The following is a 12513-nucleotide window of genomic DNA, read 5'->3' on the forward strand; positions in this document are numbered from 1 at the left end:
TGGAACTAGCATGTTGCTAACACAAAGAAGCAGAAAAAAGCTCGAGACACATTTTCTCTTTCAGTACCTGCAACAAAATCAAAACACAAGCGAAAGTCAAAGGGTTTTTTGGTTTGTTTGTTTTTTTTTAATTTTCAATACATACTGCCTTTCTTCTAGACACCTGTGCCTTTTTGAAGAATGACAATGTATTTTCTTACACATAGGCTTTACCTTCAGCAAAGCCTGGCTAAATCTTCTCATCACATTTAAGTACATTTCATGAGTCTTTGGGTCCCTCTGCTGAGTGTCTTGGTCTTCACACTCCACTATTACATACCTGCAGCATAAAACCAACACAGGTTATGTTGTACCTTGCTGCTACAAAATTTGAGTGAAATACAGCCATTTTGTTTTACAGTCCTGGAACTAAAAATAAAGATGATGGAATGAGGTATCAACCAAGAGATGAACTCTTCAAAACTGCATAGTCAAATTCTAACCTGGATTAAAAGACTGTAACAAAGTTTCTGAGGTCTTTCATCTACAGTGAAGTGGCACCACCGAAACAAGGCAAGTCAGAAGTCCAAATCATAGCAACACTCCAACCAAGTAGTACAGGAGTGGGCATTCCACTGTGCTACTACCCTTTACATAATGCAGTGGCTATAAACTTCCTATTCAAGTATACCTGCAAGAAAAAGAAATCTCACCCTACCTGTTCCCTAATTTACCACTAGCAATGATGGAAGAGACAGTTTTGGTCCTGAAGCAGCTGCACACTCCAAAATAAGTTCTTATTTTTACAACTGTGATTCAGGTACAGGATTGAGAAAACAATTTGGAAGAGTTAGATACTAAGTATTTATTTTGATATGTTAAGCAGTCATTTAGAATGCTTTTGTGTTCTATTTGTAGCACTGACAATCAAAACCTAGTTATGCACGGAATTTTTTTCTGCTGATCAATCAATGGTAGTGAAAAGTTTCCTGGTAGTGAAAAGTACTACTATTTTTCACTAGTACTAGAAAGACACATGACCACACTATTAACAAGAAAAAAAAAAAAGGAAAAAAAAAAAAAAAAAGGAAGACATTAGCAAGCCAGTTCATATGGATCTGGATTCAAAAGTGACTACACATTCAACGAACACATTTTGAGTTTATGCTGAAAGCTTTCCTTACACACTTGTGCAGAATCTTTTTTCAACTGAGCCATTATGGGATGAGAATAGAGGTTTGTCATTTACAGCTCTTTTACTAATCTTATTTATAAATACACAAAGTATTATATATATTAAAATAAGGCATACACAACTTCTTCCATCAGCATTATCTCAAAAGAAATTTATAACTGGACATTACCTCCAGAACAGAGCTAATACATTGTTCTACGACGGTTTCACACTAAAACAAAAAATTATATAGCAGTAGTATGTGCCTGAAAATTACTCCGTATTTACAAGATTTGTGTAATAAAACGTCAAGGAACAGAGGAAGTAATGAACTGACACATGCCATGCAGATACTTTCTCAAAGTTATCTTGAAACAAAGAGTAAGATTAATGCTTCACAGTTGGACAAGTGTCTCATACATCCAAAGAAAAAAGCAGGAGCATCAAATTCTGTAGGCACAGTTAAAATAAAATTGGTGGATAACTTCACAATGACAAGTGAATGAGCAGGAGGTTTGGTTTTCAAAAGTTATTGTACTTTTTCCATTATTATTTTAGGTGAATGCTGTTTCTGGATAGCTGAAACAAACTGACCAGCAGCCAAGAGGATTTATGGTAACGCCAGTTCTAACAGTGGCTGAAGCATTTGTATTTTCTCACTGAGGAAGTGAGATGCCTGAAAAGAAAACACACTTACTCTGTTTTGGTTTTCAGTCATAAGACAAAAACTTCAGAGTTCTAGATGCTGAGGTTTTTTTTAGACTAAAAGCCTGAGATGTTGCAAAATAAAAGTGCACAGTTTTTACCCATGTGATAGAAATATGCTGACCTAATAACCATAAAGATTTTATTAAGTCAGGCATTTGGCTCCTAATAATTTAAATAATTCATAGTACTTCTTTCTAAGCCAATCGTTCTCTTTGGCCACTGCAATATAAGCATGCACACTGAGGAACTGTAGTTAAGTCATGCACTTGAGTATTTTCAATTTAAGCTACTGAAAAAACAATGAACTAGTGAGTCCTAAATAGACATTCACAAATGGAATCATCCCCCGGGGCAGGCTAGAGTTCTTGTAAAAATTTTATAAGAACAGTTTAGGAAGTTTACATTATATATCACACTACATTCCTAATTCATGGCTTATCTGTGGTTAATATTCACAGTATGTTAACATATCGTAGTATGTACTAGTATTTATAATTATTACATATATATACAAAAAATATGAGAGTAATTTGACTTAAGTTTACCCAAATAAAAGGCATCTAAGGTCTCTAAAATATATGTGTATATACAAGTAAAGAGCTGTATGTGTTGGGTATATGCATTTACACATATGCATACACATAGATTAATATATATATATATATACACACAGTTTCAGAATATAGGTTTATTTACCTCAGTTTTCTTCATTTGAGATAATTCTATCTGTAAATGCATACTCAGCTTGCAGATGGCTAGTTTAGGCATCTAATTTCCTTCTTAATCCACCAAATTGAGACAAAATCCTGAGATGAGTGATTTTACCTCTCCCCTATCTAGATGAACTATTCACAACTGAATTTTTCCTGTAAAAAAGCACACATCTGCAATAACATTTTGTGTTCACAGCATAAACACAAAAGAAATCTAAAAAATACTTAGGTTATCACAAAAAATGGTGCCTTATGAACCTTCAGCTAATACTTTCCTAATACTTTCAAACACTGTTTTTAATGTCCTACAAATCGCCTCCATCTGACAATAAAGCACATTTGTGCCTTTACAAAAAATGGTATCCCCCTTCTACTAATTCTGTTGAAATACATATTATTTGAAACTACTACTTCATCGTGGCAGAAACTGACACTTCCAAATTCTCAAAGCAGATCACCATTTGCTGTATGTCTTTCCAGGCATTATAGGTTTGATTTCAGACAGTGACACAGTATGAATAAACAGTTTCTAACATACCAGTACAAGTAGTTTGCCAGCGTGGAATTTTTGCATGCTCGTGAAATCAGGAAAGTGCAAAGGTCTTGCTGGAAGAGATTTAAGAAATGCAAAGATTAGTTATAAAGAAGTTTGAGCCTTTGGAAGAAAAAGCCCAAATAATTGCAGGGAGTTTTGAGAGATACATTCAACTGAAAAAGCTGAACCCAATTCAACCCAATATTTCAAGCATATCCAGAAATAAAACTAGAAGTAAAACCACGTTTCACTAAGGAACTCATTAAGATGCTCTAAATTTTAATATAAAGTACAAATCTGTTGAGGATACAGACTATTTAGTTATTTTTTCAAAGTTTAACATTCCAGCTAACAAGAAATCTCTGTATCTTTCCAATATGCTCAAACTGTGGCTTATTTTCTTTGAAGTACTAAGACCCAAAAAAGGAAGATTTGCAAGAGGGAGCAAATCTTTATTTCAAGAACTAATTAAGTGCACATCAGATTAAAATCAGGACCCCTCAAACTGTCTTCTTCTTGTAACTTTTGCTCTATCCAGTCCCATTTTTATTACCCTTTTACTTCTGGCATAACATATTCTTTGGCAGACGTTATCAACACAGTGTATATCATTTAGATGATATACAAAAAGATGAAAGCCATGCCAAAGAATATGGATACAGGAAACACATGACACTACCAGTATATAATTATCATGTCACAGCCTTTGAAGTATAAGATTACTTAAATTTCATGAAAATCCAGTGCCCAGTTTACCAATTTTTTATAGTATGGCTGCATACATAAAGAGATGGCCTGTAAAATAATTCAGTCAAGCTATTGCCATTTTCTTAGCACCTAGTTTACATTTATATTCTTTGGCTACTTTATATATTCATCAAGATACAGTAGAAAGACTCAAATACTCACAAATAAAACCAGTACCAGGTCACTAAAGAGTCTGAAATATCAAAAACACAGGGTAAAGCATCTGACTTACATCAAGGTTTTCGTTGTCTGCAAGCTCCTTTGTCTTAGAAGCCAGAGGTGGTGATGAAACAGATGGAACAGGATTCATGATCTGGGAACTACACAACAGAAAGCAAGACACTGGCGTGATGCAAAGTTCTTGCTTGGGGGACAGGAGGTATGCATGGAAGTAGCAATTCATTTTATTTCTATAGCTAATAAATTCAGAAAACTGGAAGAGAAATATCTTTGAAGATAGTATCTCATCCCTGTTTCAGAACAAACTGCATGAACAGCCCCTTTGATAGCTGCAGTTCCTGAAAATGGCAAAGATCTATGTCTGTATAACTACAAAGTTTATGGCTGCGAAGGAAACCCATTTCCAGCAAATTTAGCATTTTGTTGCATCTTACATAAAGAATAAGCATAAATGGGAATTGGATGAAAAGCTTTTGGGATAAACTTTTGCAAAATGTTAAGATGAAACTGCTAATACACAACACCTGCAAACACTTGTCTCTGGAATGCAATTGCACGTAACAGAGCAAACAAACCAAATGCTTACAAGGAAAAAATTATTAGACAGTAAATTTACCTGAGAGGAAATAATCAAACAACTCTACTAATGTCTAAGTGTCACTGCAGTCTCAAAATACACCCAGGACACCCACTCCACAGCTGAGCAGAGAGATCAATTAAAAACATTACTTGTAATATGAAAAGTATTCCCTAACAACACAAGTGGTTAGACACTGAAGCTTAAGACTGAAATTCCTGGAAATTTATGTATTCACAGGAAACTTTGGTTAATCAAGGTTGTTTGCACCTTGCTTAATACACTATTAATCAGCTATTTCAGCCTTTCTTTCATGTTACTGCAGGAGTAGAACGTGTGTTACCCAGCTTCTTTTACATTGCCAAGATATTTTCTACACCTTCTTTTCCAGAAGCAAGAAAAAATTCCTTTCCATTTCAGACTGAACAGACTTTTACATCCATACTCTTTGAACAGTGGGAAGTGGAGCCTCTAACTTCTCCACAGACAGAGGGAAGCAATTCCAGTGTTTCTCCTGCACCCAGAAGTTGTCTTCATGTAGTAAGGGCAAAGGCCAAAACTTCAAGATTAATATGTTTGCTCTCTAAACTACCTGTTGTCAGATAATATAATCCCTGTAAATTCAGGGATTTTTTTTTATTTTTATTTCAGCACTTCAGATTATAAAATAGGATGTTCAGTATGCAGTTGTCCCTGAAATGGATAACAAATTTAAGGCCTTATAATATTGTATTTCTGCTTTTCTACTTGAAATCTAAATTTCTTACCTGTCTATTTCTGCACCATTAGTTCCAGATGTTGTCATGCCTTCTGACATTGAACCTTGACTGTCCCTCTTGCTAGGTTCCAGTCCATTCTTTATGTCATCAAAGTTTTCGTATTTCAATGCCTGGACTAACTGTAGCAAGTACATAAGCAAATCCTTGTGGAGGAATAAAAATTAAAGTAAATCAAGAGTCAGTCAAAGCCGAATAGGAGTCAGTTTGTTTTTTAAATTCTGTTTTACAGAGAAACTTACTCAGGATTCAGTGACCCATAAAGAAGTGGGAAGTACAGTTTCCCTAGCAACCAGTGTACATCAGAAAAACTAGTGTAGGATAAGAGTTTGACTCCCAGAAGATACTGAATTAACACACACTTTCCTGATACTGAAAGGCAGGAAGTGCGACTTAAGAGGCTATTAAGTGCTAACTGAATCAGCTTTGTAGGTGACTCCCTTCAGTGGGGAACAGAGGGTCCAATATGCAGGTACACATTCCTTTTAGAGGAGTCTGCTGTCTCTCAAGGCCCCATGTTAAGCACATCCCTTGGAAACTTCCCAGCCTGGTATGGCCTTCCATGTGGGTGCAAAACATATTCCAAAAGCAATCAAAAGACTACAGAGATTCGGGATGGTTGGTGAGGGAAGCTGGGGCACAAGTTACTTTTTCCTCTCTCCTTCCAGTTGCAGGCAGCAATATTGGAAGAAACAGATACAGTCTATTACCACATGGCTCCATGCTGGTGTCACTGCAACAACTTTGAGAATTTTCATAACAGGATGGCCTACACAGCACCAGGCTTGCTGGCATTGGATAGGATCCACCTTTCTCAAAGGGAAAGGAAGGTCTTTACTCAGGAGCTCACGGGGCTCATTGACAGGATTTTAAACTAGAGTTGAACTAAGGGGGAGATAATACCAGGCTCTCCATGACAAGCTGTGGAATGACACACTAAGGTTACAGGGATGGAGTGCCAGTCAGAGTTCTCAGCCTGTGGCTTGGAGATGGGCTGGATACACTGCAGCACACCTGAAATCTTACAGAGATGATCCAGGGGCTCCTGAGGGAGTTGGGGGAAACAGGGAAGTACTGGAAAAACACCTCAAAGGAGTTCCAGCCACTCCAGTCAGCAAGTCAGCTTCACTGAGGACTCAAAAGCCTCTACGCAAATGCATGTAGCATTGGGAATAAAAACAGGAGGAGTTAGAGATGTGCATGTGTCCATAGGTCTATGATGTTATAAACACAGAGGCATAGCGGGATGACTACGACTGGAGTGTTCCAACAGCTGAAACACACAGGTTTTTTAGGAAGGACAGGAAGGGGAGAAAGGGAAGAAGTGCTTCCCTTTACACCAATGACCAGCTGGGCTGCATGGAGCTCTGCAAGGGGATGGATGAGGATCAATTGACAGATTATGGGTCAGGATTAAAGGGAGGGTAGGGAACATTAGAGTGGGAATCTGCTATAAGCCACCAAACCAGGAAGACTAATCAGATAAGGTCCTTCATAGACATATAGAAGTAGTATCATGTTCACAATCCTGGTCTTCATGGAGGACTTTAACCACCCCAGTATCTGCCAGGGAAATAACACACAGGCTATAAGCAATTCAAGGGGTTTTGTGGAAGGTGCCGATGGTAGCCCTATTTTGCCAGTAAGAGAGGAGCCAATAAGAAGTGCTATACTGGTTCTGGTTCTCACCAAGGAGGGGCTGATAGGGAAATGTGAAGCTCAAGGGCAGCTCTGGCTTCAGCGACCATGAAATGGTGGATGTGAGGTTCCAGTCAGATTTTGCCTCAAACAATTGGCAACTGGAAGCACTACCCACCCACCTCCACCAATACATGGCACACTATGGTGGGAGTTGGGGGAAGGAAGAAAGAAATGTTGCCTGGAGTTCTGCATAGGACTGGCCTACTGCCCCATGGTAATGCTCTTATTTTTCTCTCTCTCTCTAATGAGCAGGAAGAATGAGGCATTGTCTCAGTCAGAAGAACTTGAGAAGAGATGGGAGGTGAGGCTGTAAAGTTTGAGAAGAGGTAAGAAAGAAGTCAAAGTTTGACAAAAAAAACAGCTCCTTAGGCCCAGACTGGATACTGTTAATTAGGAGAGACATTTAAGGAAAAATACCCATCTAAAAACTGCTAATTCTGCTGATGCAGCAGATGGCAAACTACAATGGAAGTAACCACTGGATGGAACTTTCCAGACAAATGAGGATGAGCAATGATTTGCTTGTGGCTGCAGCACAGCAAGAAATGGAGAGTATAAAAGGAAGAGAGACTCTAACCCCTTGCCCCTCTCATAGGATGGGACCACTATTACCCCCACCCTTCTTCTCTGCTATGACACCATGGAGATCATGCTGAATCCTTGGATGGTTACTTTCCTCTCCTTCCTTGTTCCCTCTCATACTCTCTCCCCCTGCTTTTGGATGATGCTTTATTTACCTCTCTTCTCTCTTCTCTTCCTCTCTCTTCTCTTCTCTTCTCTTCCTCTCTCTCTCTCTCTCTAAGACTATGCTAACAGCTACATTTTTAATGCCTACCAGTTCTGTCTGTGTAGCTGCACACAATGCTGTGTTATCTTTACTTTGTCCTTCTGGGATCCAACAAGAATCTCCACATTTTCAGCCTTTGGAATGTGACAGTGGATTTCAAGATCCTCATGGCAGTCAGAGCACATGGAAAGCTCAGTATTGGGCACTTCAGGAGAGCAGACTGTGGCCCCTTCATGGACCTCTTTGGAAGAGTAGATGGGATAAAGCTCTAGAGAGGAAGGGGTCCCCAGAAAGATGGTAAACATTCACAGATCACCTCCTGCAATCTGTGGACTGCTGCATCCAAATAAAGAAGGATGTAAGGTAACAATGCTAGAAAGCCAGCATGGGTGAAGAAGGATCTTCTGGACAAACTCGAACAGAAAAAGGTAGCCTACAGAGGGTGGAAGCAAGGTCATCTGGGAGGAATACTGAGAAAATGTCTGAGCAGCCAGGGACAAAGTTAGGGAAGCTACAGCTCTGACAGAATTAAATCTGGCCAGGGACAAAGGCAATAAAAAAAGACCTTCTTCACAACAGTGATAAAAAGAAGACTAAGAAAAAAGTGGGCTCTGTCCAGCTTGAAATGGGAGACCTGGTTAACTCAGACAGGAAGTCTGAAGTACTCAAGGACTGTTTTGCCTCATTCTTCACCAGCAAGTGCTAAAAGCACACCACCTAAGCTACAGAAGGCAAAGGCAAGGACTGGGAGAATGAAGAACCACCCACAATAAGCCTTAAAAAGTTGCAAACATTTCAATTTCTCAATGACACTGAAGTTCTGAGACCAGCTGACCTTCACATATACCCACAGACCAATGAATACCTCATCATCTGCCTGCTGAAGCCTGGCAACAGCATAGCGCCGAACTGTTGGGTTGGTGAACTGAGATGACAGAAGTTCTAGAGAATCTTCCACATCCATGGGCTTCCACTTGCCCAGTAGCTCCAGGGCTTGCTTTGCCTCCTGTGGTAGATCCCAGTTGACACATTTTAAGAACTTTGTCAAGGCCTAAATAGAGATTGAACAATTCATCAGTGAAAATCCGGGGTAAACAAATGATACAGAACAGAAAAGAATATAAACTATTTTAGTTGGAAGGGACCTAAAATGATCATGTAAGTCCCACTGCATTACCACTTCGGTGCTGACCAAAAGCTAGAGCATGCTGTTAGGGGCAATGTAAAAATGTGTCTTAAACATGGACAGTCTTGGGGCACTGACCATCTCTCCAGGATGTCTGTTCCAGTGTCTGAACACCCTCTCAGTAAAGAAAAGCTTCCTATTGTCCAATCTAAGTCTCACCTGGTGCAGCTTTGAATAACTCCCAGGACTTCTATCACTGGATGCCAGGGAGAAGAGATCAGAACCTCCTTCTCCACTTCCCCTCCTCACAAAGCTGCAGGGAACAAACAGCTTCCTTTACTCCAAGCTAGAGAAGCCCAATGTTCATAGCTACTCCTCACAGGACATCCCTTCCAGCCCTTTCATTAGCTTTGTTGCCCTCCACTGCTTGCACTCAAGAATCTTCACAACCTTCTGAAACTGTGGTGCCCAGAACTGCAAACAATATTCAAGGTGAAGTTGCACCAAAGCTGCATAAAGAGGGATAATCCCCTCTCTTGACTGGTTGGTTGATGCACCCCAGGATGGGGTCTGTCCTCTGGGTGCCAGTGCACATGGCAAACTTCTATTAATACTACTGCTGCCAGCACACCTCCAGATCCCATCCTGCAAAGCTGCTCTCCAGCCACTCCTCTTCCAATTTATACTTGTGTCCAGCACTACTCCATCCTAGGTGCACATTACAGCATTTGGACTTCTTAAGTTTCATGTCATTAAACACAGCCAAATGCTCCAACCAATCTAGACCTCTCTGCAAGGCCTCTTGTCCCTCAAGAGAGTCAGCAGCACCTCCCAGTTTGTAATCATCTGCAAACTAGCTAATGGTGCATTAATTTTTGCATCCAGATCACCAATATATTGAACAGGTCAGGACCTAGAAATAAGCCTTGAGGCTTGAGCCACTGCTGTTGACAAATAGCTAGCCAGATGTAGCCCTATTCACTACAACCCTTCGTGTTCTCCCTGCAGCCAGTTCTTTACCCATAGCAATGTGAAACTGCTCATCCCACAGCTGAACAGAAGGATGCTGTAAAAATTAATGTTTCACATTAAGGTAAAACTAGGTAAATCAGTTTATATTTCCATAAGAACAGACCTGAGGAGCCTTTCTGATGTAACAGACAGTACATCACTGGATTGTTTTAGTATGTCCTGAAAAACTGCAGCTGAGTTGTCTTCTAAGTAAAATGTAAAGGCAATGGTAACTGCTCTGCCACAACTACCACTACAAAAAAAATGCCCACAGCTACAGGGCTATTTAGCTATTTAATTAACTTAGGGCTTTTGATGTGCCACTCGTTATTCTGGCAATGCTAACCCTTGTACGAAAAGGGTAAAGAAGCCACTCTTAATTTTTTCCTTCTCAAAGACAAAACTGGCAGCACTGGTATGTTAGGCTGACAGTGTTTGTAGGATGACTTCTGTAGCAATAGCCAGTTCACAAGATGTAAAGAGGTAAAACTACAGTCATCGCACTTAGCATGAGTAACATTGTAGAAAGTGTCTTAAAATCATCTTGACAAGCTTCTAAGATAATGAACCTCTGTATCTCTGAAAGGACAGAACATGGTAGGATAAGTGTCAGACAAAGCACTTCCTGCATTAATAAGCCCCCTCAAATTATTCAACTTACCTTCTCCTGATGAGTAAGGTAATATCGGAATTTCCAAACTAGATCTTGTTCCTCATATGTTAGCTGCTTTGTTGGTGGATAACTCACTATGATCTGTCACAAAGAGTCAAAAAGTGACTTTAAATACATGAACAGGCATATTCACCAGTTAACAAACAACACTGTGACAAAGTACAACATGACAACACAAAAATAGCTAGAAAAAAAAAGCTTTCCAGCAAGACAAAATTCCCACACTATCATGGTGATGCTCTTCAGTTACACAGTTGATTGACTGGTAGTGCAGACAAATATACACTGTCTTATAAAATAGCAGAGTAAATTCTCTCAGCTTGTTTCTGAGTTGGACCCCTCTGACCAAGCATTTATAAGAAACATTTAGCTACTCTTCCTCATTAATGACTTTTCTTATGCTGAAATGAACTGCACTTTCTTTAAATTGTCACCACATATTAATAACAACCTACTAAATAAAATTTAATTTAATCATGTGACTGACTTACATTAAGCTGGTCTCGTGTAGCTGCATTAGGCTTCAGATCATGATCAGAAGGTCCACTTCTTAAACTTCGAGCAAGTTTGTGATGTTTGCTTTCTACTAAATTCTCCTAAATGGAAGGGGTTAAGTCAGTATTTATAAACATTTGAACTCCAGAGAAAATAAACACTGGAATGAAACCATCTATTAAAGACTCACCAGTATCTTGAATAATGCACGATACTAAAATTCACATCAAAAGCTACAGTGTCTTCTGGGGTTTTTTTGTTGTTGTTTTAGAAGAAACTCCTTCAATAATACATGGAAGCTTACTGGGGATTTTGAGATTTTTTTGTTTGTTTGTTTTTTCTTTCACACAATTTACAAACCCTGTCTTGCCTGTTGTGAATTGCTGCAAAATGCAAGCATTCCAGTCAACACATCCGTGATTCAGACAGCACTCAAAACGTGCTAGCAAGTTTATAAATGTTTTAAAGATGTTTGCAGCATAAAGCTTTGTATGCAAGAAAAACTTCTCAAAAAGTTTTCCCACTGTTAATACCATGTTAGCAACAGTAGGAGCCACAATAGGAGCCACAGTGTCAATGAGATTTCAGCAGCCAAGGCAGTTTTCAGCATTATCAGACTTGCTCTTGCAGTGTTAGATTACACAGTGCTCAAACAGTGTTGCCAGTAGAAGCCCACTTACATTAAGGTTCCCAAAGCTGCCAATACCAGTTCCACTGAATTGGCATCCACAATAATGGAAATCTTTTCTAGAATTGTATTTAGGCACTGTCTACATGAAAGACAACATACAAGAGAGTGTAGGGAGAAAATACTTTAACAGACAAAGTGATTAAGAGTTATTGTACCTTCCACTATGTTTCACTTCTTTAGCTCCCTCTTACCTTATATTCCCACCCTCTTGTCCTCTTTTGCCAAACATCTCCCTTTTCTGCTTTCCTACACCTCAGAAGCAAGTGCATTAGGTATGGAAAGGAGGAGATGAACAAAAGTACTCAGTCAATTTGTGTATTTTCATCTAGCAGCAGCAAAAATAAAAATTACAGAAAGTCAAACCCACTGATATTTCTCAGCTGGTCCAATACATCTTTCCACTGGGATTTTAAAATACTAAAGACAGCAGTACAGACAACCTTTCATCTTTATTTATGTAAACTTCAGCAGAAATACTAGAATACAGATGGCACTGAATGGAGCATGCTTACCATAGACATCTGGGGATCTGGAATCTTAACAATTTCAGAACTTGTTAAAATGGGAGATGATTCATCACCATCCTGAATGACAAAAAGTTAAAGGCATATTAAACATCTCACATTTCAGGAAAAATATA

General features: G+C 39.1%; 1 protein-coding gene across 4 annotated transcripts in view; it reads right to left on the reverse strand.

Annotated features, from left to right (window-relative positions):
* PIK3C3 (phosphatidylinositol 3-kinase catalytic subunit type 3) overlaps positions 1-12513 on the reverse strand; it is a 69868-nt gene that overhangs the window by 39789 nt on the left and 17566 nt on the right. For 2 of the 4 annotated variants that reach the window (XM_071730372.1, XM_071730370.1), the window contains 9 exons: positions 12386-12457; positions 11863-11952; positions 11179-11283; positions 10676-10768; positions 8743-8928; positions 5381-5535; positions 4089-4176; positions 3113-3180; positions 214-319 (listed from right to left, as the gene is read on the reverse strand). In XM_071730372.1, coding sequence (XP_071586473.1) covers positions 214-319; positions 3113-3180; positions 4089-4176; positions 5381-5535; positions 8743-8928; positions 10676-10768; positions 11179-11283; positions 11863-11952; positions 12386-12457 — 963 coding nt within the window. The remainder of the gene's footprint in view (positions 1-213; positions 320-3112; positions 3181-4088; positions 4177-5380; positions 5536-8742; positions 8929-10675; positions 10769-11178; positions 11284-11862; positions 11953-12385; positions 12458-12513) is intronic. The other 2 variants (XM_071730373.1, XM_071730371.1) reach the window with 1 other exon arrangement.

This window comes from Heliangelus exortis, chromosome Z (assembly GCF_036169615.1).
Source record: "Heliangelus exortis chromosome Z, bHelExo1.hap1, whole genome shotgun sequence".
NCBI classification, from domain to species: domain Eukaryota; kingdom Metazoa; phylum Chordata; class Aves; order Apodiformes; family Trochilidae; genus Heliangelus; species Heliangelus exortis.